The 26,409-nt window shown below is 42.6% G+C and overlaps 2 protein-coding genes across 3 annotated transcripts in view; both read right to left on the bottom strand.

Annotated features, from left to right (window-relative positions):
* Positions 1-2,608: 2,608 nt before the first annotated feature.
* Positions 2,609-16,279, bottom strand: LOC106011455 (the record flags this gene model as incomplete). The annotated part of the gene is made up of 5 exons (XM_013081212.1): positions 15,838-16,279; positions 10,961-11,141; positions 6,533-6,733; positions 5,607-5,750; positions 2,609-3,928 (listed from the first exon to the last, which is right to left on the bottom strand). Coding segments are annotated over exons 2-5 (1,788 nt in total), but the record flags the coding sequence as incomplete, so codon positions are not given.
* Positions 16,280-21,322: 5,043 nt separating this feature from the next.
* The window catches only part of LOC101859524, a 17,041-nt gene continuing 11,954 nt past the window's right edge, over positions 21,323-26,409 (bottom strand). For both annotated transcript variants that reach the window (XM_013081088.1, XM_005088833.2), the window contains one exon: positions 21,323-26,042. In XM_013081088.1, the coding sequence (XP_012936542.1) occupies positions 23,370-26,042 (2,673 nt within the window). In that variant the 3' untranslated portion in view covers positions 21,323-23,369. The remainder of the gene's footprint in view (positions 26,043-26,409) is intronic.

Here is a 26,409-nt window from a genome sequence, read left to right as displayed (position 1 = left end):
GATAGACAGACACCTTCCAACCACCCACATAAAAAATCACGTCTTTTATATCTAACCTGGATCTTTAAAAAAAAAAAAGCAATCCTCAAAATAGACCAAGACAAGATATCCACCAGCGTAAGGCATGCAGTTCAGATCCCAGAAAGCTGCTAGATATTTCGAATATTTCGGGCCTTAAAGAAAATACGCTAACAAAGGTATGTCATTATTCTCAGTGAACATTTCTGAACACAAAAGGTAACTTGGACTTGTGTTTCTGCTTTGCCTGAAAAGATATGTCTCGAGATTTTTGCTTCTGTATATAAAAAACACACAAGCTGTATCAATAACAGTTATGAATCAATATACTTTTATTTTTAACCATAGTACGTTTTTGTACCGCTCTAATGATATTTGACTGGGGTCTACAAATTCTGTAGTCTCTGAGGTACTGTACACAAATGAAAGAACGAGAGGTAATTCTTGAGCCAAGTAGCACACCTCCAACACACTGGCACTTGCAGGATAAAGTTAAAGCGACAAACTACCGTAGACTTGAATTATAATATCCCAGACCAGACACCGTCATGGCTATCACATGTTTGCTCTCTATGAAAGCATCTCTGTGCCGGTACGCTACATGGTTGCCCCACATGAAAGGCAAAATACCAATTAATTTCACTGTAGTCAAATGCACGTTTACTTTCCCACGTTTCCCTTCATTCGGTTCCAAATAGAATAAAATATACGTTATTCCACTCTGTTCTCCTGGTCTGGACAGATACGGTTGAAACAGCCCATCTCCTAAGTGATCTAGACTGTGTTGATGGGGACGTAAAACAATAAACGATCAAGCATGCCAGCAAGAGAAGCTACCAGCCGCCTTATTTGTAGAAAAGCACACATTTAAATAGCTTTCATTAACTCGTGGACATGACCAAGTAAACTTTCTAGCCAGAGATCAATGACGGTTCATTCATTCATTCATTCTTTCATTCACTCATTCATTTATTCATTCATTCATTCATTCATTCATTCATTCATTCATTCATTCATTCATTCATTCTCTCACTCACTCATTCATTAGTTAATTTATTCTTTCAGTCATGCTTAGATGCAGCAAGTCTTACTCATGTGTAGGGAGAATTTTTGTCGAGTGTCTCGGTATTTTTGCTGGAACTTTGTATCCCTCTCAGCCCGGATTGGCCCTGGCAGGCAGAATCAAAGTCCACCTCCTAGATGATCTAAATTGTGTCCACAGGGGTGAAAAATATCGACATTATAAACACATTTTAAAGTATTCCCTGTCCAACGCGTCTTAGTCAAGTCCAGTAGAGCAGTATTCGAATCCTCATGGTTGAGCAGACACAGCAGAAAACGAAACGAAAACTGGTGTTGCGAAAAACGCCAGATGCGAACCAAAGGAAGAGATCCCAATAGTAACATTATGAACCTGCTGACGTCAAAAGTCCTCGTAGTCTTCATCAGAATAAATACTCCCACTTTTGTCTACCACCACGACCCCCTCCTCTTCCTCTGCTTCGTCGTCATCTCCCTCGAATAGAACAGCTTCCACTTCATCCCATTTCTCCTTTTCTTCAGCTTCCTGGGTCTCGTTACTAAGATCGCTTTCTCTGTCCGATTCGGTGTAAATGCTCCCTGCGTTGTTTTCTTCCAGAGACGTAGCTTCAGCGCTCATAACGTTCTTTTCCCCATCTTCTTTGTACACACCATCCTTTTCCCCCTCTACACATTTAGCATTCCCTTCCCCCTCTTTATCATACCTATCTCTCCCTTCTCTTCCTCCTGCACTCCCATCGTTATTCTCTTTACCACACCCGTCGTTCCTTTCTTCTTTCAATACACATTTGACGTTTTCTCCATTTTCAAGGTATCCATTGGACTCGAGCACTAACGTCGGCCCTGCTACAGTGAGTTCATCTTTCACAAACTCCGAGAGATCTTTCATCTCGGGCTCTAGGTCGGTGGAGTTCAGCCTAGTCGATTCTGTACCTTCGGGAACTGACGGTTCTGTCATAAACAACAGCAACGGCTTCATATCTTTTGTTGCAAACTCCTCAACAGCCACAGATGAAGCAACGGCGTTGTGAGCGTTGTCTTGGTCGATCTCTTTCGGTGACGCATCATGGACATATGAGAAGTCTGTGTGTCCATTTACTTCCTGCGCCGTGTTCCGAGGCGTGTATGAGGGTGTGCAGTCGCCACGGTGTCCCGAGGACGCCGGAGAAGAAGACTCGTCGGTTGCGGCTCTCACGTCTGCTCCAGAGGAAGATTCGGTGCGAGGCGTTGAGGGGACCGGCAGGTTAGGGTCAGGAATATGACGCTCACCAGGCATTGTATCTGTGTCGTTATGTATTTCAATTTGACCCGAGCTGTTTAGCTCCTCGGGACTCTTTGCAGTCTTGGAGAACGAAATATCAGGTGGTGAGTCACAGCCTATGTTTTCCTGGTGGCTTTCGGGTTGATGCTGTATTTGTTGTTGCTCTTGTTGTTCCTGTTGTTGCTGTGGAGATGGTGGTGGTGGTAGTGGAGATTGTGGCACTTGCTGTTGTTCTTGCTGCTGCTGCTGCTGCTGCTGCTGCTGCTGCTGCTGCTGCTGCTGCTGCTGCTGCTGCTGCTGCTGCTGCTGTTGTTGTTGTTGATTTTGTTGTTGATGATGATGTTGCTGCTTTCCCTGAGCTTCGTGTATTGTCTCCAACTCCACCTCCTCCGCGTGGTCACTCAGTTCACCTTCTGCACTCACACGCGGGGCCCTCTGCTGCTTAATGCCCGACACCTGCTCTTCTGTCGAATACTTTGGTTCTTCACCGTCCTTTGTGGAAACTTCGGGTATATTCTCTTCCCTCGCGGAGCCAATCCGGTCACTACGTGCCGTGCGACTGCCAGATTTGTTAAGGTCGGTCTCCTCACCCATAGAGGAGGCCAAAGACATTGAGCTTGCTGACCGCATCTGCTTCTCCATCATCAAAATCCGCTTGGAGTCGGCAAACTCGATGACGTCAGGCAGCCGCTCAGGTAGATAATACTCATCTGTGGAACCCGCGAAAAAGGACGGGTTTGGGATCTGTTTTCTCCTAGACAACAACGGCGGCTCGTAGAAGACTTTGTACTTGGGTTCCTCCATGATCTTCACCTTCCGTGGACTGACGAATGTGGGCATGAGGGTCTGGGTGAGCCGAGAACCGATTTTGGAAAGGGTGGACTTGCTAGAGCTTGCAGTCGACACGGAGGAAACGGCAGACTTCATCCGGGCTAGTTCCCTTTTGGGCTTCATGTATGACTTCCTTTCTACCTCCCCGCTCAGGATCTTGGTCTGCATCCGCTTTAGATCGGAGAAAAAGAGCGGAGTACTGGTCTCCCCTCCTAGTCGGAGTGCCAATTTCGCCAACACGTAGAATGAAGTGTGGGTCGGTGCTTTCGAGGGTTTGGATAGTTCTTCGCACTCGCCGTGCGCCGTAGACGGAATCTGCTTAGGCTCGTTTCCTTCTCCGCTATTTTGTAAATCATCTGCAGTATCACCCTCTTGGCTCCCGTCCTCGTCATTATCTCTCTCATGATGCCGACACGCTCCACAGCGAGGCGGGAAATTGGATCGACTGATCTCCCCTCGCGCTATCTTGTCTTGGATTTCATCCTCGTCCATGAAAGGGAAAAACCGTTTGACGATCTGCGTCATGGCGATGTTCTGCTGCGAGATGCGCATGCGTGGACATTCCTGTTCTGCCTTCTCGCGGTTGAGCAGACGACTTTCCAGCTTCCGGCAGACGCGACAGGTGCTGGCGCCCATGATCTCACAGCACTGCCTGGCCACGGAGTCGCTGCGGCCAAAGTCAATGGGCGTGGTCATGTGACGTGTGTTGTCCTGGTCGGGGGAGGGGATGAACGTCCGGTCACTTGGCAGGGGCAGCAGGACAGGTATATGCTCCATCTGGGGCAGTGAGACAAAAAAAAAAATTTTAAAAAAATAAAAAAATAATAATAATAATAATAATAATGATGATGATGATGATGATGATGATGATGATGATGATGATGATGATGATGATGATGATGATGATGATGATGATGATAACACCAATGATAATATTAACAACAATATAACAACAACAACGATAATAATATTAATAATAATAATAATAATAATAATAATAATAATAATAATAATAATTTTTTTAAAATAATAACAATAATGGTGCTAACATAGAAATGATAACTATAGCAATAGTAATGATAAGAATGAAATAACAGTAATAATAATGAAAATAACAATACTAATAATCATTACACGGTCAATTCTAATAATAATAATAAAAGTAAAAGCAAAGTTGTTCCCGCATCCGATCTCGATATTGGGGATTGCCTTGTTAGAAAGGCCTTCGGCATATTGTGGTAGGGTGGCCAGTTTCTTTCCCCGCCTTTACTTCCCCAACTCGAAGTCAGGTACCCATTGCTGCTGGGTGGGTATGAGGGGTGAAAAATCTGTGTCCGAACCGAGGCTCGAACAAGGACTTTCCGCTTCGGAGACAAGCGCACTCACTGCTCAGCCACCGCACCCTCAATAATAATAATAATAATAATAATAATAATAATAATAATAATAATAATAATAATAATAATAATAATAATGATGATGATGATGATGATGAAGTTCTGTAATTTACAGCACTCTAAACGCGCTTGATAACAGTAACCATCTACTTCTGTTCAATTAAGTGAACTTAGACCAGTGGAGTAAAAAATGAGTTTCAGGTTGAAGAGCATGTTCGCACTACGTGTATTTTGTTTTTTTACCCTCGGCAAGGCCTGTAGATATAATTCTGCAAGATACGAGAAGTACGATACAGAGTATGGATTTGACCCCCCTCCCTCAGCTTAGTTGTTTTCTGAATTGGAGTTATATGTCCTACCGTAACGTTAGTGCTGCTTGTGCGATATACGTACTATGAGGGGTTGAATCCATACTTTACACATAATAATATATGTACATGATAAAAAGGTGAGTCAATACAATATTTAACGTCTTTAGAGGTTCTTATAAGAGAGATGAAATTGAAGACGGACAAGCCCCTCCCATTTTATCTATCTATCTATCTATCTATCTATATATCTATCTATCTATCTATCTATCTATCTATCTATCTTTTACACACACACACATACACACACACACACAACCCCCCACACACACACACGCACACTCACTTGCATACAACCCCACATGGTTTATTAGTGTTCACAGTCAACGAAGACCAGAATATGAGTTGAGAGGTGAAATAGTGTGCGACTGACTGTGAATGATCACTCGACACACCAACAGACACACACACACACACACACACAGACACACACACACACACACACACACACACACACACACACACATAAAAACACACTCACACACACAATGTTATGCTCTCTTACTACTCTTAGAGATATACCCACCATGCAATGAATTGATTCTCGCACATATTATTGCAACTCAAGTCAGCGGGTAATTCTATTAGCTATTTCAAAGGGCAAATAACAACTTAGTTTGCTACGAAAAGGGACAATTACCTCCCATTCGACACATACGGCCCACCTCCTTCACTACACACTACACACACCTGGCTGAGTCTCTTTCCGTCCCTGGCTGAGAGCGGCATGGGTGATGTCATGGCCTGCAGTCCGTTCCCCACAACAGAATGAGGCCTGGACAAATCCACGGGGAGCAATTCGCGCCGGACTGTCTTTTGGGCTTCTTCCAAAACCTAAGGAGAAAGAGGTTGAGGTGAGGTTGGGGGGGGTGGGGGGGTGTAATAAAACACAAAATTAGGAGCAGACGTACGGACACACACACACATACAGACACACACATACAGACACACACAAACAAATACACACACACACAAACGCACGCGCACACACACACACACACACACACACACACACACACACACACACACACACACACACACACACACACACACACACACGCAGCTTTGTAAGGAATACAGGAACATCAGACAAGGCCTTTCATATTGTGTGTGCTCTTACATCTGTGCGATTTTACCTCGCCCCCCCCCCTCCCCACCCTTTCGTGACAATACTTCGCTGAAACCGATGTTAAACGTAACCATTCAATTAAATGGAGAGAGATAGAGAAAGACACACGTAGAGAGAGGGAGAGAGAGAGAGAGAGAGAGGGAGAGAGAGAGAGAGAGAGAGAGAGAGGGAGAGAGAGAGAGAGAGAGAGAGAGAGAGAGAGAGAGAGAGAGAGAGAGAGAGAGAGAGAGAGAGGGGTTAAGAAAGAAAGAGAGAGAGAAAAAAAAGAATTGTGAAATGGTATGGGTTTAACGCCCCAATCAACACTATTAGGTTATTTAAGAGGCGGGGCCTCCAAATTTAACGTCCGTCTCCGAAAGGACCGAGCCAAATGTGAAATTCGTGTACAGTGTCTTTCCCAAGGACACGATGTCGGAGAGAGAGAGAGAGAGGGGGGGGGGGTTACAAAACAAACGCAAAGAGCGAGTTCATAAAAGCAGTATCTCACTTGTCTCCTGTTCTCAAGTGACGTCACCTCCCTTGTGTGCTGAGCCAGAGACACGACGTCATCCACACTGATTCTGTCGGGCGTCCCCTGGGCTCGCCGGATGTGACGTGTGCTGGTGGTGGCCACACTGACCGGCCTATGCTGTGTCTTTCTGGGGTCGCGACTTGACGGCCGGGAGTATCCAGAGCTTTTCTGGCGGACCTGAGAGCGACACAAGTTTTGATAAGTCTATAGCTATATTATTATCTTCTTCAGTTTTAGTTTTAGTAGAGGTTTTACGGCGCTCGCAACTGCATAAGGTCATATGAGCGCCAGAAGATTAGTGGTGTTACAAGAGAGAAGGGGAGATAAGGACGATAGATGTTTGTTAGGAAAGAAGAAGCAAACCACACCAGAGCACCCGCCAGCCACCCACGTTATTATCTTCGTATTGATTTATTATATAAGGTTCTACTTGTACTAGGCGAAAGTATTCATTTCAAAGACAGGCTTGTAGAGGTTGTTCTCGGCAACTCTGAACCTTCTATGGACAGGTTACCGGGAAAGAGAGATTGCACGGAGGTTGGGGTTTTCCTTATACAGGTGCCATTCCTTTAGACTTACTTTAACAGTATCCTAAACCTAGCTTTAATCCTAATCTTAACCATAACCTAGCCAACTGACACAGCACAGACAGACTGTGGTCATCCAGGTAAGCCATCATGTAGACTTGCAACTAACTGTGTCTTGCAGAGCCTGACAAAAAATCCCAGTACGAAATAAAAATAAAGTTATATGTATACAGCTGGGACCTAGCAGACGAATAAGCGGCCTGGTAAATAAATAAATAAATAAATAAATAAATAAATAAATAAATAAATAAATAAATAAATAAATAAATGAATGAATGAATGAATGAATGAATGAATAAATAAATAAATAAAAGAATAAATAAATAAAAGAATCAATAAATCAATCAATAGATTAATAAATAAAAGAATAAATAAACACATAGATAAATAAATGAATAATCAATATTCACAAGTCTGCGGAGTGCTATCTGGCCTTACCGATTTCCGCATACGAAGCGGCTCCAGGCGCTGAGAACCATGAGCTCGGTGCACAAGGAGCCCTAAAGGGTCCACAGGCCAAGAAGTACTTGTAAGTCTGTCAAATAAGACTGCTCTATTGTCCGGCCTAGGCATGGTGTAAGGTGCAAAGCTCGTGTATCGCCAAGTGGTCATCGTTATCAATGAGTATCACCTCCGTGACGTTGGTCCATCGACAGTGTGATAATAAGAGTTCACTGTGCGATGTCCGATATGTGAGTGGTTCTGAAGGCGAACTAGTGTTTCGATTAAACACTGGTTGCACATTTTCTTCTTATTTCTATTTTAAACAGTACGTAGATAATGTATGTATACATGGACGTATATATTGGAAGGATGGGATGTTAAGATCTCAAAACCAACCAAACAGAGCGATCTCCATGTCCACAGTCTTTCCTGTACAACAGCGAATTATAATGGCAGTAACACATTACTGCTCTCAAAACTGCATGAACTTTCCAAGCACGGAAAAGTACTTCAAATTAAAAAAAAAAGCGATGAAATGGAATTTAGTAGGATACACTTCAGTCACAAAATGACTGTACTCTCGCATTCTGTGTAATGCATGCACATTCTACTAGTCCACTTCCCCCAATGCTTCGAGTTGGAGCTACTGAACGACTCAGATCTCCAACACTTGTGCTATTCCCGTAACGTTAGTGCAATGATGTAAAAAGCCCCAGTGTATGTAGCTGCAGAACTGTGAAAATATCGTCTCGATCGGTCTTGACGACAAGAGCTCTTTGTTTGCCCTCCACTACCGTTGCACATCGGCCACGCGCTGGGCGCTTGAGGTTGTAAATTACAGTATAGATGGCTACCGGGAAGGGGTTTTCGAATAGCTGTTTCTGTTTATGGGTACTTTTGCGCTTTTTAAAGGGGATTTTTTTGGTGTTTAATTATGCTGTGATAAATAAAGGAAACATCAATGGCTGAATTAGCTGTTTCTTCTGATACTGTATTTATTAGGTATACGTAGGTGTTTACGACATTGTGTGTGTGAGTGGTAGAGAAAATGAAAACACACACACAGAGAGAGAGAGAGAGAGAGAGAGAGAGAGAGAGAGAGAGAGAGAGAGAGAGGAGAGAAATAGAGATAGAGAGAGAGGAGAAGGGAAAGGAAGACTGGGTGTCTGAGAAAAAGAGAGAGAGAGAAAGAGAGAGAGAGATGTCAGAGAGATAGAGAAAGAAAAAGAGATGGAGAGCAAGAGAGAGGGAGAAAGAGATAGGGAGAGAGAGAGATCGAGAGAGAAAGAAAGAATGAATGAATGAATGAATGAATGAAAAAATGAAGATGCAGGGAGGGGAGGGGTGCCGAAAAAGAATTGGGAACCGTGTGCTTTGTCTAAAAACAGTGTTGCGAGTGCCGTAAAACATTTGCTAAAAAACAACAACCCCAACAAAAAAACAAAAGCAACAAAAAACCCCGCCAACCCCCCCCCCCCCCCCCACACACACATACAATTACACCCACTTAAATCTGGCGCACTACGAGCTCATACAATAAAGACATAAATATTACGTGCTCTTCTCCCCCTCTCTCTCTTCCCCTCCTCTCTTCCCCCAACACCCTCTCTCTTCCCCCTCTCTCTCTCTCTTCTCTCTCATACTATCTTTGTTTCATTTGTAGCCCTGTGTGTTCATTAACCTCGCTGCAGTTGATGCGAATTAAGCCCTATGTCTATCTGTCCTTGAGTTCTTTGAGAAATGTCCAAGGCTCTCGCCTCAATGGCCTCAGACAAGTCGGAGATCGGTGTCAAGTTCTGATGTTCAGCCTCTTTAAATAATCGTTCAGTTTTAGAAATGGCTTTAAACCAACGTTATAATATCATACCATTTCTAATTTCAAAGAGTATGGCTCTTAATAAAGCTTTCAAGGTCTAGCACTCGGCTTTTCGTTGTGAAAATGTTGCCCCTCACACCGCGCCAACAACCGACTATTTTTGGCCCGGGCAGCTCATGAGCCAAGCTTGGCCGTCTATCCTGTATAATGCTTCGATCAGTCTGGGAACTGTTAGCTCTTATTTAAAATAAATGAGGTCTAAAACGATTCAGTGGCCACTTTCAGTGGGGATTTGCCTGAGCCGACCCTCTGAGTGACCAGGGGGCAGCATTGTTCTGCGGACGGCAACATTTTCCACATGGCCGGTTCGCAAGAGCCAGCCGTTCAATATTGGTGCTCGTTAAAATGTCCCCCGAACCGTTGGCTCCAGGCACGTATCGGCCAATCATTAACACAGCCCAACACTCGCCCACTCTAGCCAAACAAAAAAAAAGAAAAGAGAAAAGGTGGTAGACCTGCTTTGGTCGTGCACTCAATTGTTCTTCTAGGTAGTGCGCCAGGCAAAATGGTGGAAGGGAGAGTGCTAGTTGCCCAAGTGGTCATAATAAGCTAATTGCTAAAACATAGTTGATATGGGGTTGGGGGGGAAAAGTGAGGGGAAAGGGGGGGGGGGGGATTTTTGTTCCATACACCGTTAGCAAGCCATGGTCAAATAGACTGTTTGTCTTTCGCCGAGTAAAACAAAAGAGCAGGACTAGGTGTGGTGACCATTACAAATAGGTATTTTTATGCCGCGAGGTTGGGGGTAGAGTGGCAAAAGAGAGAAAGTAATACAGAAGAGAGATAGACTTAGGGTAGGAAGTTGAAAGTTCAGTTCGTTATATATTTTGTCTTCCCTAATGGTTTTTAATATATTCCGTGACTTTGGTTCGTTTAGTTCTTGTATAATTGATTAATAATCGTTTTGTTGCAGAAAGATTTTTTTTCGTTTATTCTTGTTCTTTCAACTAATTTCTGAGTTCATGGAAATACAGAAGAAAAACACTGAAGTCAAATTATTTTTAGTTTACAAAAGATCGGTTAGAAATTTAAAAGTGGAGGTATCTATCTATCTATCTATCTATCTATCTATCTATCTATCTATCTATCTATCTATCTATCTATCTATCTATCAGCCTGTCTGTCTGCCTGTCTGTCTATCTGTCTGTCTGTCTGTCTATCTAAGCTGATGTCTGTGGTATTGCTGGAAGGTTTTTCGCCGTCATACACTGTAGAAGACAAGAGCCCGATTATCGTGTAGGGAGAGTTTTTATCGAGTGTCTATCATTCTGCTGGGACGTTTTATCCCTTTAGCTCGGGTTGGCCCTGCAGGTAGGGTCGAAGCTCGCCTCCTAAATTTAAATGATCTGAATTGTGTCAGTTAGTAAAAAATACCTACAATAAAACAAAACAAACCTACACACACCACAAACAAGCAAACAATCAAACTACCCTCTTTCAATCTCATTGTTTTTGTGTTGTTTTTTTTGGTTAACTTTTTATCGTTGTTGCACTCACTTTTGCGGGAGCACTTTTCACAGCCTGTCGACCTTTCCGCCAGCTCTGCTCATGTCCTCCAGGCAGAGTCCCAGGGGAAGTGACGTAGATGCCAAGACTTGGTGACGTCAGTGTCAGACGCATTATGCTTGCAGACGTTCCAATTGTAGGGGCATTCAGCAGAGAAATTCTATGCCAGATTCTGCAGACAGAAATGAAAGCGTTAGCATTGATTTTATACCCGTATTACTTGGAAAGACAATAATTATATTCTCAGTAAGGAGAATATCGGCGGTTTTCTTAACGTAGAAGTTCTATTCACCATTTGAAAAGAGTTCGAACATTTAGGAGGCGGGCTTGATTCCTGCCTGTCAAGTCCAGCCTCGGCTGACAGGGATACAAAGTCACAGCAGAAAGTCCGAGATGGTTGATAAAAGTTCTCCCCACACGGGACTCGAACTCATGCCTTCTGCGTGTGACGGGTCGATACCGGTGAATATCGGCGTCCAGAGTAACAATTTATCTATTTGACTAGAACAGAAATTAGTTTTGGTTCCAACCCATAATGTTACTATATTGTCAAGATATTTTTATCGGTTATAAATTATCACCCTCTTTGTGTTTAGATGTACTTTACTAATCGCGGCATCGGTGTTAAAATGGTTAAGCTTACACCGGCTCGTTACAGAAATGTCATGGATTCGTGCCTCTTCAAGGGCACGACGTAGTGTCCCTGAGAAAGGCAATTTATCTGAAATTTCTTCACTTTACCCAGATGGGAATGGATACCCGACTATACAAAGCCAACGATCTTGTCAGTTTGTCAGCGTCTTAGCGCTTGATCGACTGCTTGTATTTTGTCTCCTTCCCCTTCCCGGAAAGCCCAGCATGTTGGACAGTGCGCTATGGACTGTTGGGCTAATGACAGTTGAACACCGTATGAAACATGCTGTAGAGATTGTTGTTGTTGTTGTTGTTGTTATTATTTTTTTAAAAATTAATATTATTATTAATGTTATTGTTACTACTATTATTATTACTATTTTATTAATATTATTGTTATTAGTGTTGTTGTTATTACTGTTGTTTTTTATTATTGTTGTTATTGTTGTTATTGTTGTTATTGTTATTATTGTCATTATTGTCATCATCATCTTCATCATCATCATCATCATCATCATCATCATCATCATCATCATCATCATCATCATCATCATCATCATCATCATCATCATCATCGTGTGATGATTATAATGATTGTCGACACTATTTAAGATAATTTAGAGGGCATGATTCCGACCTAGCCTGTCATGACCAACACGGGCTGAGAAAGGTGTTACATCTCAGCAGAAAAACCGAGACACTCGATAAAATTCTCCCCGATCGAGAATGGAACTTTGGTCTTCTGCGCGCAACGGCGAAGAGCTTAATGGCTACACCAGAGACGCAGGTATGCAGTGTACGTCAGTGATACAGATAAGGTAATGACGTGTAAAACACGTCTACTAACCGAAAGGAGCAACGCATTCTTCTATTTTTTCATTCTTTTTCTATTTTATTGAACGCTCTCTCCCTCTCCCTCTCTCTCTCTCTCTCTCTCTCTCTCTCTCTCTCTCTCTCTCTCTCTCTTTCTCTGTCTGTCTCTGTTAGGTAGGAGCTCAGTTAAGAAAATATTTTATTAACTGAGTAAAACAAATGCTGTAGTCAGAATCCGCTAAAACACTGTCTGGAATAATAACGTCTGTGTTGAACCGAAGGCTTTTCTAATAATGATCAACTCGCTCTGAGGAAAGCAGCAAGAATTTTTTTTTTAAACGGATAATGATTCAATGTCTTCGGAGTGCGACTACTATGATACGTGTATCATCCAAATTTGGTCAAATGTATTTTTTTCCTTTAGATTATAGATTTATAAATCTATGTATATATCATGTATGTATGTATATTTCTATCCATGGCTTTATCCGTCTTTTATAATATAATGTACCCTCACAAATACGACTATTACTTACAATGAAACGCATCCGAAACATAAGTAAATTTTGATCAGACACGTACTTAGGATCAGAGAAACAAAATTCTTGAAAATCTCTCTAATCAGCCGTTAGCTGTGTGTTTACTATCTATTATTTGCGTTTATCTATTTTATTTTTTGTTTTGTTTTAGAATGGTTTGCTTTTGTTTGGTCGTTTTTTGTTTGTTTGTCTGTTTGATTGTTTATTCTTTTCGTTTGTCTAGTTTTCTTTTCTTTTCTTTCTTTTTTCCTTTATGGAAGTGTGTGTGTGTGTGTGTGTGTGTGTGTGTGTGTGTGTGTGTGTGTGTGTGTGTGTGTGTGTGTGTGTGTGTGTGTGTGTGTGTGTATGTCGGGTTTGTTTTTGTTTTTTATTATTTTTCATATTACCATAGGGAGATTCTATTTAGCCTACTACTACTCCAATATTCCGCTCCGTCCTCACCCCGTGCCTAAATCCTTTAATTATGGCAGGCACCCCATTTCCTAAGCACCTTTATAGTATTTATTGTCTCCCGCCAAACTTGCTACACAATAGCGGTTTCCGTTAAGTACAGTTATTAATTGTGCGTTACGGATACTACAGATAGCCCTGTAGTTTTTGTTTTTTAAGTTGTCTCTTGATAGCTCTGTCGTTTTTAAAAACAGTTGTCTGCGGATAGCCCTGTAGTTTTTGTTTTTTAAAGATTCCTACGAATAGCCCTGAGGTTTTAAAAACAGTAAAGTTGTCTATTGATAGCCCTGTAGTTCTTTTTAAAGTTGTTTACGAATAGCTCTGTACTTTTTTAAAAGTTGCTTATAGCCTGTATAATATATTTCATTATGAATATCAGCTGAACGCGAGACCCGAAGACAGTATAATAATTGACTCTCGTGGACGCAGTGTTATCTACCGGTGTAAAGATCGATAGATAAATAAACCCGATCATGATCCCGTACCCGGCTTCACGTTTAGCCACTCGCTGAGTGAGACGGAACAAATAACTGACACTGACACACCAGCTGGAGAGACTTTTGAGGCGTCGTGGTGAAATCATGCGCTCGTCAAGGAAATGAAATCGAAGAAACTGACTATTTTCCGCCCGAAAATCAATTTTTATCAAATTTTCATTTCGCCACAACACCTTCAATGCAAATTTAAATACACATTTCTATGTGGATTTTACTGAAGTGTTGATAAAAGGCAAAAAGAAGGTAAATTTGCTTGTTTCCAAGGACACTCAAGCTAAGGAATTCTTAAAACTTTTGCGGCGGCCATTTTCTCGCTAATTTTACCTGCAACTCCAGGCGATCCCTACCTTCTTCAATCACAAATATCTTGACTTCTTTTCAAGATAGGTGGGTATGTTTTTCATCAAGAGCGAGACAAAAAAGCTCCATATGCCCCCCCCCCCCCTAAAAAAAAAAATTAATTAAACGAGCACTTGATTCCACCCTGTCGTGACTTATAATTTACTGTGTCTTCTGGGTTGGGCGGGGACGCATGTTACGTCTATTGTCAAGCGTCTTTCGGAAAACAGGCCACACAATAGGTAATAACTCATGTGTGCAATCCAGGGCTTTTGTGGCGTCTCCCGTGAGGGGTGTTGTATTGCACGGTTTGTTTAGTCTGTTATTGTGACTGATAGAGATAACAATGTTTAACTTGAGGGTATTTTTATTGCTTTGTTCTGTTTCTCTCTCTCTCTCTCTCTCTCTCTCTCTCTCTCTCTCTCTCTCTCTCTCTCTCTCTCTCTTTCTCCACCCCCTCTCTCTTTCTCTCTCTCTCTGTCTCTCCACTCCCTTTTCTCTCTCTCTTTATCTCTCTGTGTGTCTCTGTGTGTCTCTCTTTCTATCTGTCTCTGTCTGTGTGTGTGTGTGTGTGTGTGTGTGTGTGTGTGTGTGTGTGTGTGTGTGCGTGCGTGTGTGTGTGTCTATAATGTACCTATCTCATTCGCTATCTAGCTATCTATATTATATCTCCACCTTCCCTCCGCCTTTCCTCTCTCTCCTCTTTCTCTCTATCTCTCTTCCACTCTTTCTCCCTTTCTCTCTCTCTCTCTCTCTATCTCTCTCTGTCTATCTATCTATCTATCTATCTATCTATCTATCTATCTATCTATCTATCTATCTATCTATCTATATCTATCTATCTATCTATCTATCTATCTATCTATCTCTGTCTCCCAGTTTCTCTGGCTACAGTTTTCATTATCGATCTGTCTAAAACTACAGGGCAGCATACCGCTATCATTATTGTGCAGTAGAGGTTTACTACCCGTGTGGATTTACTGCCTTATTTCGACAGACCCTGAATCCAACTGAAAATGTGGCTCTCCTAAAATTAGTAAAATTAAACCCCAAAAATATATTCGTACACTATCTATCTATCTATCTATCTATCTATCTATCTATCTATCTATCTATCTATCTATCTATCTATCTATCTATCTATCTATCTATCTATCTGCATATGGTTGCGTCGGTAGCCCAGTGGTTAGGCTACCTGACACGTAATCGTGAGATTGCGATTTTGGAGGGTTCGAGCCTCAGCTCGGCACGATGTTGTATGTCCTTGGAAAATAGGCACTTTACACGATTTTCTCAATTGGCTCGGTCTCTTCGGAGATGGACGTTAAACTCGTAAGTCCCGCCTCTTTATTAACCTAATTGTGTTGATAGGGGTGATAAACTTACACTATTTCACCATTTTTCTATAGTACGTATGTATGAATTCTCACATTACGTGTGTTCATATAAAATAGCTCCCCGCTCCCCAACATATACACACAGATACACACACACACACACACACACACACACACACACACACACACACACACACACACACACACACAAACACTATTGACCATCAAACGGTTTTCAAAGAAAGAATTAAATACCTCACCTTAACACAATCCGTATTTGTCGTCACAGTGCCGTCATAGTGTTACCGTTTTCCTCATCTCGACTACTCCCAATTGACTTATCCAGTGACACTCTCCCGTAAGCAGCTGCTCTACTATGTTGTCTGATGACACCGAAGTTCCGATACAGGCTTAATAAACGAGATCCAAAGTAATAAACCTTAGACCTGGGCCACACACCGAGATAACTTCTCACGTTGAGCGACACCATGTGTCGTTTTCACGCGTCAAAAGGCAACACTGACTACCCACTCCATTGGAGGACCGCGGTAACCTAGCTTATTACACGAAATGTCTTTTTTTAAAAATGAAATTAAAGGGAAAAGGACAACTTGATTGGGTCGTGCACTCCCTGTCGATTAGATTATCTCGGTTTGTCCCAAGACTGCTTTTGAGGACTACGTTAGGACAGGATCGTACTTAGCACTCGATGTTTGGTTGCTGTGTTCACGGGCAGATTTAATCCCTCGAAGCCAGAGCCTAATCCCTTGCGCCGCTCGTGTTATAGGCTGAGGGTAGCAGTATATAGGGTGACGACTCTACGTCAGGGGCGTCCACATTGCGTCAGGGGCGACGAGATTTTGTCAGGAGCTGCCACACTGGGTGCGAGGCCACTGTTCGTTGTGTAGGTTTTGCGTTTAGTGTCGTTTTCAAAATTTTATGGTTATTTAAGACTTGGGACCTCCGAATTTAACGTCCACCCCTGATAGGACCAAGCCAAATTGGCGGAGAGCTTTAAAAACTCCCCAAAATAACTCAAGTTCAACATGCCTGTTGGGGGATTCGAACCTAGTTTTGTAGTCCAGCATGATACCAACTGAAACTGAGCTAGCGGTGTGGCCTAGGAAAGGGGCAGCAACGTTGTTCTCGGGGTGGCTCACTCATGCATGTTGCTTTGAACGATATTTTCAGGGTTTACTTGTTAACGATTTAGACCCCTCTAAATGTTGAGGGGTGGGGGGAGGGGTGGTAAGTGTTTTATGGCCCTCGAAACTGCATTAGGTCAAATGAGCGTGTGGGACATTTTGAACATTTTTAGTAGGTAGGAAATTTGAATTTTCCCCGGGTGGCGGCCGCAGCCTGCTTTTATCGATTTTAGACCACCAAGAGATCTTTAATGTGTGCAACTTGCACTCAAGACCTCCCGAGATTTTTCGCCATTGTCCATTTGCTAACACCTTAACCTCTAAGCCACGAGAGTCCCCTTCTAAATGAAAAAGCTATTTGATTTGAATGTTTGCCTTTTCTGCAATTTGCTAACATGTTGCTGTTGTAGCGATCTCCCTTACTTTGCGTCAGGAAACAATATCATTATGATGACGAGGACAGTCAGCGACCTTTTTCGTCGGCGACTCTGCCGTGGCAACACAATGCAAGATTTCGGCACAAGTAATATAGTATGACACCGGTGTTGTGACTCCCTCTCTGTTTAGATTTGTGTGCCCGTGAGTGCAAGAGAGAGAGAGAGAGAGAGAGAGAGAGAGAGAGAGAGAGAGAGAGAGAGAGAGAGAGAGAGAGAGAGAGAGAGGGGGGGGGGGGTTTCAAGATCTCAATGGCGGTCGCTCTCCGCGCTCGCTTTCGCATGCATACTTATTATGTTGCTGGATGTATATGAGACAAGGGACAGTGAGAAAGAGAGACAGAGGGAGAGAGGGGAGAGGTCGAGTGCACGCGCGCTCGTCTGTGTGTTTGTGTGTGTGTGTGTATGTGTGTGTGTGTGTGTGTGTGTGTGTGTGTGTGTGTGTGTGTGTGTGTGTGTGTGTGTGTGTGTAGGAGAGCAGAGACTGCAGATACGAATGACAGGAAATGATTCATATAAATTGCTGCAATGACTCCATGCTAATACCCAAGCGCCTTTGCTCCGGCCAACCCACCTTCACCCTTCCCTCTGCCCCACCTTTCCAGGTCTCCTCCTGCGGCCCCATACACAGCTGATTAATGCCTATACTAATAAGGATAGACGAAGCGTAAAGGTTGATTCCTCGAGTAGACCACCAAGGGCACCACCGAAAATTTAAAGGGAAGAATGATACAATTTGGCGAGTGGTGTTAGTTGTATAGGCTCACTCAGGGAGAATGCCATTTGAGGCGACTCCAGGAAGTGAAAAGGACATAATTTGTGGCAGTATAACACTTCGGTCAATTTTAGCTGCATTTACGGCAGAGAAAAACTGTTTTAATTCGAATTTTGGTACATTTCTGTGGTGGCAACAATCGACAACTATATTTAAACCATATTGATAAGGCATAGTGGCATAGGTTAACTTGGAATCTACATTTTCTCTCTGCTTTTCAGTCTTGAGAAAAGGGGGAGACATAGAGATATAGGCTTGGGGTGCGAGGGGGTGGGGGGCAGCGGTGTAACTACTTGTTGAATGCAATACTGTATCACATTGGTAGGGGCGAAAGTGTAAGAAGTTCCATTGGTGCATAGATTCCTTAATGCGAACGTCCGTCAGGCAATCATGAAACACGGCAAATGCGTTTTCTCCCTCCATTTTCACAAATTGTTCATTGAGAAAAACACTTCAGGATTAATGTTACAGGTCGAGAAAAATATTAACGTTTACAGTCTCGCTCTACTCGGCGTGGCCTACAGGCTCTCCAGTCTCTAATTAATGGCTAAAAACCACTATACTTATTCAATATCTTTACTCAAGTCAATTCAGAAAAATGCAATATCGACACTAATTGATGCAAAAGTACTCCCGCAAAGTAGATATAATTTTTCTTCTGTTTAATTGTTTTGCCGCAAAGTGGATACACCCCTTACACAGAGGAGCACAACTATGAAAGCAAAATCATTGCATGCGAGATGAAAATTCTCCACTAAACTCTAAATATCACAAGAAAAGACGGGCACAGAAATGAAGATGTAAGAGAAACTATTGGCACGGAGTCCTGGCTGCATTTCTTAAAAACAAACGGAATAGAATGGTTTGGCCACCTGTTAAGAATGTCACCTAATCAGCGAGTCTCGAGAGCCTTTAACAACAAGCACTCAGACTATAAAGGAAGAGGTAGACCACGCACAAGATGGATTGCGAAATTAGAACATCGCGATTGATATGACTGCAGAGTTGGCCTACCCTAGGAAACTGCATCTAGTCTCGACCTAACAAAGGATTAAAAAAGTAAAAGTAAAGTAAACCCAAAGTCAGAAATAACAGATAAAGACATTCTTTGAGGAATAGGTTCTTATCTAAGTGGGCAGGTTGTATTTTTCATGCAGTTTGTATTATATATTTTGGGTACTAAAAATTTATTAAAATGAGTCTTATTTTGAAAAAAATAGAGACCTCTCCATAACAACCAAAATAAGTGTTTTGAAAAAAGGATATATTCATGTAGCCAGTCTTAAGACTGTGAATTCTGAATGATTACTAAGGATAGTGAAAAAAAAAAATAACATAAAAGAAACAGACATGTGGCTCCTTAGGAGACTTTTGAGGATTTCAAGAGAGTTAGAAATTTCAAACGGGGACGTGCTTTAAAGAAGCCCTTGTGGGACGAACATTAATAATAAAACTAATAAAACAGAAGGCCGAATGCAGTTCTTGGGACATTGCAAGCGACAAAAATGCCTTCAACATCTTTCTCTACCTAGGAAAACTGAAGGCAAATAATAATAATAATAATGAAGATCGTTTCTATAGCGCCCACTCCCGTGTAAACACAGCTCTAGGCGCTTTACATAAATGCATGTAAGAAAAATATTCATGCACGCGACACACACACACACACTCACACACACACACACTCATATACACACAAACACACACACATATACATATACTCACACACAAACACACGCATACACACTCACGAACACATAACACGCACACATGTATGCCAAACACACACAAGCACACACACACACACACACACACACTAACACACACACACACACACACACGTACACACACACACACACACACACACACACACATACACACACACATCTACTTGCTTACCACACGCACACGATTACACATCGTCACGAAATGTGAATAAAATAATATATACACTGCAATTCACAAAATACATAAATGGATACATAGACATTTACATAACATTGTACTGAACATGAATCTACTGACATAAAAAGGATGTCATTAAATGTGTCTTTAAAGATTTTTTAAATTTAGACTCAGATGTTGTATGTCTCAAGGCAAACACGGTGAAGTAAGACCAAGAACAACTCACTCGGAGAACTTGGACTGATTGATGACGTGGGCAGGTCAGAATAATTATATGCGTTTCTTTGGAGCATCCGAGCAGAGAAATGAGTGGTCGGTAGCAAACTATGCCAGGCAATGTATACTTGAAATCTAGCACTTGATGGTGATGATGGTGATGATGATGATGATGATGATGATGATGATGATGATGATGATGATGATGATGATGATGATGATGATGATTAATATGATGATGTTAGCTATAATCAATCTCCCTCAATTCTAATGAAGCATTCTGGTCCTGGTGCAAATTTTAATACATACAATTTTGAACTCCTGTACGAAGTTCTTGCAAAGTTTTAAATGGTACATCATACCTAATTAATATTCGTGGCCTAGATAGGTTAAGGTGTTCGCCTATCATTCAAAGGTCCCGGGTTCGAATCTGGGTGGAGACCGAAAAATTTTATTCTCTAAAATTGTCCCCTTTCACCTCCTTTCCTGCCCTCTACCAATGTTCTGTCGTCTGCTTTCGTCTCCACTTTCTGCCCCCTCCCCCTCACCTCCTTCGCCCCCTCCTCTGGGCTCCTGACTCTTTCTGCAGTCTTTCTACTGCTTCTCCTTGGCTCCTTCTTACTGCTGTCTTTCAGCCACTCCCCTGATCTTCTGGTAGGAAAGATCTACACCTAGCCTTCTCGGATAAGGGAGAAAAATCTCGAAAGTCCCGTGTGCAAGTTGCGCACGTTAAAGATCCCTTGGTGGTTTCAAATCGATAAGAGTAGGCTTCGGCCTCACCCGGGAAAAATTCAACATTTCCTACCAACTGAAAAATGTTCCGATATGTCCCGCGCGCTCATATAACCTTATGCAGTTGCTAGTGCCGTAAAACACTAACCCCCCAAAAATACCTATCTGGACTTCGCTATTATATATATTTTCCTTAACGCTGATAGGTTGAATACGAGGGGGGGGGGGGGGAGAGGACGGTTCTCGTGATCTAGATTTAGCCACCACTCGGGCAAAATTCTAAATTTCCAACCAAACTGAAAATGCTTAATGTGTTTCGCGTACTCATATGACAATATGCTGTAACGAGCGCTGTAAAGCACCTACCCCCCCCCCCCCCCCAAAAAAAAGACATTATGAAGTAGCTAGCGACGTAAAACACTTACCCCCCCCCCCCCCCCCCAAACCAAAAACGGTTGAATACAGCTCACAAAATCAATTAGGCGAAATACAAACACACACAAAGGGAGTTAAAAAACACTTCTAAAAAGTCGGTTCATTGTTTTCTCTTTATCTTTTTATTGCACAAATATGCCATATCAGTCACAAGACCCAGAAGAGGCACAAAAAGGCGTTTTTAGGTTTAAATTATATTGGGAGAAACCTCCAACATTCTAGATGTCTCTCAGTTTCCAATGTATTCAACACAGCACTGCTCTTTGATTGTGACTATTAAATATTAGCGTTGCATTACAACGATCTTTACACACAGGGTAACATTGTATTATTATTGCAAATGCATAAAAAGTGGTAGAAAATCTTTCGGACACATTATTATAAATAAACACATTTTACATTGGCTACATTTTTGGCAAGCCGTTCAGATGAGCTAAGCCCAGAAACCAACATGTTTTTAATTTAGACAAAGTGTTTCAATGTTTAAAACAATTGTAACGGCATTGTGTATCTTTTCTTGCCTTTTTCAATATTTAGAATTCCAATTTTGACATGATATGTTTGTGCACACACAACCAATATAACGGACTAAAAAGCCTGCCATAAAAAAAAATCTCAATTTTGGGCTTAGTCCATCTGAACACCTTGCTAACGTTATGCGTTGTATCCCTTGTGTCACCAGTAGTGCAAATCCAGAAGATCTTTACAACGAGAGTAAAACAACGTGCCGCTTTAAAAAAAGATTTGTCTGAAACAAAACATTTCCTCTTTGAATCAGTGCTCCAGACTTTCAGAAACAACTCATAATACCGCATGAAGGCAACGGGTTTGCATGTATTTCAACATGAAGAAGTTATCAATTAAGGTAGGGTCTATAGTGTGACTGACGCCCATCTCCGACAGGAGAACTGAAAAGACACCTCAAACAAATGTAGTTGAAATAATACCCTGTTAGTGATTTGTGACCCAGAATAGCCTGCACAGCAGTCTAGCACAGAACCATTTATTGGACTCCAGTCGTATTCACTATCGAGAAAGTATAAAATAAAGCAGACGTATGAAGTAAAACATTGACAATATTCTTTCCATTTGAGTTGTTGTCCAGAGAAAAACACGGCTTGAAAGAGATTGGTCAAACGATATGAATATCAAATACAACTATAAATACAAAGTGAACACGTTGTTTATTATTATCATCTCTCCCTTTCTTGTGAAGATTTCGAGGTCCTCCACACCCACACTGGCATGCATACTATTATTTTTACATTTCCTCACTCAAACCAAGATTGCAATTAAAAAAAACAACAACAACAAATGATTGCACTAATAATAAATAGTCGATTCACGCACTCATGGGTTATGGTGTCATAATATGCATAGGTCACGATCGAGGTTCATGCACTATCCATCTCCAGCTTACCATTTCATTATCCTTCCTTTTGAGTTTGAAAAAGAAACCGATACACAGTCAGGCAGTTGAAGGTTCAGGCGATGTCATCGAGCAACAAGTTTGTCTCCAGGTGCTCATGATTAACGCGATCGCCTCTATGAGCCCGAGCAGGAAAGTAAACAGTCTGCATAGTATTTATTGAAAGGGTGTTCTACTTTACTTTGTGTTAGAGAAGATGTGATAGCTTTTGCCTCTTTCATTTCTTATGAAACGTAAGCAGCTTTAACAAAATACATCTGCTTTGGGGGAGGGGCAGAGCTAGTAGACAAAGTTTAGAAAAAGGTTAAATTCAAGCTCAACGGTCTTGGGCATCATATTAAGTACACACTGGTGCCTTTTTGTTTTTCAAGATGAGCTGGGGGGTTTTCATGAGGATGTGCGTTTTGTGCATACAGTTTTAAATAGAGGTTAAAACGACAAATAATCTTGATATGTGAAATGTGGATGTTGAGTGAAGAGGCTATAGAATCAGTGGACAAGGTAGCATGTTGATACTCTGTCTTGTAATACATTTATTAACGCCGATACACAATCGTCGACAATGATAATTTCTTTCAGTTGTAAAATAATCTAAACCTAGCTCTTCATAACGCATTTAGTTTGTTTGTTTGTTTGTTTATTTGTTTGTTTGTTTGGTGTCGTTAGTCCAACATAATGGTTCACAAACATATTGTTTTCCACATATGTAATATCATGTTTTTCAAACATCAATGTCCTCATCCTCGCTGTTCTCATCCCTGAAAGTGTACAAAGCTCTGCTCTTCCGTCCTGGGGCTGCGTCAGTATCACTGCTGGTGTCACTTGTGCTGCTGCCGTCCCCAAGGACCTCAGAGATGTCGTCATCTGTCAACTTGTGTCCTTTGTTCTCATTGTCGTCATCATCATCATCATCATCGCTAATGCTAAAACTATTGTCGAGTTCTACACTTGGATGTATTTTAGACACAGTCCTTGGCTGCATGTTTCCCATGTCCAATTCTTCAGGTTTGGTGAGCTGGAGTGTTGTGACCTGAGGGTCGGTGGACTCGCTGGAGCTGTCCGAGTAAGTTCTCTCTGACATGAGCTTCACTGGACGCGGCCTCGCTCCTTCCTCGGCTCTCTGATCGTCCACGCGTGGAAACATCTGCGGAATAGGGCTGCTTACAGTCGACGAGGAAGATGGGAATAGTTGCAGATTTCTGGACATCTCTGGGGGTAAAACTTCAAAACTTGACTCACTTCCGCTTTTGCTAGTGCTGCTATCAGCCTCTGACTTTCGATTCTGACCTGTAGTCTGGATCTGAGGTTCGGATTTCTCGAAGGTATATGATGCTTCTATTTCGCTTTCATCTGAGGTGTTAGTATTTGATGTACCTGAAGTCTCAGCACCCTCATCATCGTCATCTCTGCCTCCCCCTAACTCCTCTGTGCTCGGAAGAACGAATCGCAGTTTTCTTCCATGGCTATTGTCCCCTCCTATCACATCATCGTCATCACTTTTGTCACCATCAGTAGAATCATCAGCTTCAGTTTGATTACCATCCTCTCTCTGTCCGACCTCTCCGAACGTGAGTACTCGTATCCTCCCTGGCGACGGGACGCTCCCATAACTCCCTGGCACGGGAACATCTTGACTTTCTGTAAACGGCAAATCGGTCTCGTCCAGAGAAGGCTGCAGTTGGAGCGAGAAGAAACTGGCTTCGGTCCTTTGTTGTCCGTTTGTAGGGAAAGTAGACTGTTCATTGTCGTAGAAAGTCGTACCAGCTCTTCCCACAGGAGAAGATAAATCGGGGTCGTCATCGAAAACTGAGCTTTTACTTGGAGCTTGAATGGACTTTAATGCAGCCATGTCTATGTGGTCTATGTCTGCATCAGTACTATCAAGAAAATTGCTAAAGCTTTGGGATCGTTTGTTTTGTTCTTTTGCGCCTGGACCTTCTTCATCCAGGCTTTTAGCTCGGGATCGGGTTAGAATGGCCGTGGCCCTTGCAAATCGTTCTTCTATGTTCAACTTTGAGTCACTACGTTCTTTATTGAGAATGTTCTTCTCATCGTGTTGCTCTTCATATTCTTCATCGTCACTCACGTGCTTCTGTGAACCCTCCTGGTCTGTGTTTCTGTCGTCATCGTCCAGGTCAGTGACCAGGTGTGGGTTGCTGTTGGCGGAAGACAAGGACACGCCGCGGTCTCTGTCCCCTGGTGAGATGTTCCTGGGAACACCGTCATTATCGTCACCCAAGGAGAAGTCAAAGGACGCCATGGAAGCTGTTTTATCCCGGTAATCAACCCCGACAACAGAAGCCGTCAGAGCCGGAAAATCATGCAGATTCTCCACTGACGTCATTTTCTTTGGAGGTTTGGTTTTTCTTTTCTGTGCCTCAAATAATGTTTCGTCGAACAGAGAGTTCCTCCTTGCAGACTTTGACGGATTCACGCTGAAACTCCGCGGTCTGGCCGTGAAGGCCATAGCTCTGTCAACGCTCATGGACCTTGACCGTGCTTTGATATCTGCACACACTTCCTCGAAGGTTGGCTGCTCGAACAGAAGTCTGGATGTCTTCTCGAAATTACTCTCCACTTGATCCTCGTCACTAGCTTGTCCGTCGTCTTGATTGTTCTTCAAGCTCACTGTCCTGGCGTCTTGCAAACTACCGCTCTTTTCCTCTAGGGTCCCTGTCGAAGATGCTGAACTCTCAGCTGCAGCTCTGTTCTTACTCTTATGTTTATTCCTTGGCTTTGGTTTAGGTGTAAGCTGTTGCTGCCCCAGCATCTCAGAAACATCTGTGTCCGTGGACTCGACGTCTTCTGTTCCTTTCCCCTGACGCCGCTCCACAGATCTCCCTGGAGTCCCGTCCGCCGAGTCGGTGGTGTCGACTTCCCTCACCTCGTCTTCGCCCTTCTTAAAAAGCCAGGATTTCCTCGCTAGGAACTTTCGCTCTTTCTCTTCTTCATCCTCATCTTCGTCATTGACGAACCCAGCATTATCAAACGTTATTCTATTGTCCACAGGGTTATACTCTACGGTTATCTCACCTGATTCTTCTCCACTCGCGGTAAAATAATCATCCGCGTCTGGACGCACCAATGTGGGAGCTCGTTTGGGGGTAGAGTACTGAGGGTTGCTAAATTTGCCAAACTCTCGACCAATGATCATACGCACTGGGTACTTCTTACGGTAGCAAATGTAAATAACGATGGCGACCGCGCCAATGATCAACAAGGGGATGATTACGCCCACGGCTATTTTCCACGACGAGCTAGATTCTTCGGCCGCCTGTGGTACGTGGGTGGAATTCCCAGCTCTTTCAGTGGGCGGCACGGTCGGCTTTGGTGGCGCTTCACTGGTCACAGGGGACGATGAAATGCTGCCCGTAGATGGACTCGGCCTGAGAGTCTGTAAAGGCAGATGAAAGAAGAGTGATTTAAATGATTGTGAGTACTCAAAGAAAACCGTAATATGGTATGATATAAGGTTCTGCCGAATATGCTGGCATCGAAACGTTGACATCTTTAAAGGACAAGAAGTCGATTACCAGGACCTAAAAAGTATGCTATCGAGAATCTTTATCGTTTATTGGGAAAATGTTCTTGGACCCTGACCTGACATGTAAGGTCAAAGTAGCCAAAATCTTCGAAGAGCTAACATGTGTTGATCAAAGTGTTTCACATTTTACTGACGTTAACAATGAAGGAGAAACGCCGAAAGTTGACTGAAGAAAAGAACTCTATTGTCGTCAGAGATAGACAGATAGAGAGAGGGG

The sequence above is a fragment of the Aplysia californica genome, unplaced genomic scaffold (assembly GCF_000002075.1).
Source record: "Aplysia californica isolate F4 #8 unplaced genomic scaffold, AplCal3.0 scaffold00001, whole genome shotgun sequence".
NCBI classification, from domain to species: domain Eukaryota; kingdom Metazoa; phylum Mollusca; class Gastropoda; order Aplysiida; family Aplysiidae; genus Aplysia; species Aplysia californica.
The sequence above is the reverse complement of the archived record's forward strand: the minus strand, read 5'-3'. Positions and strand labels throughout refer to the sequence as shown.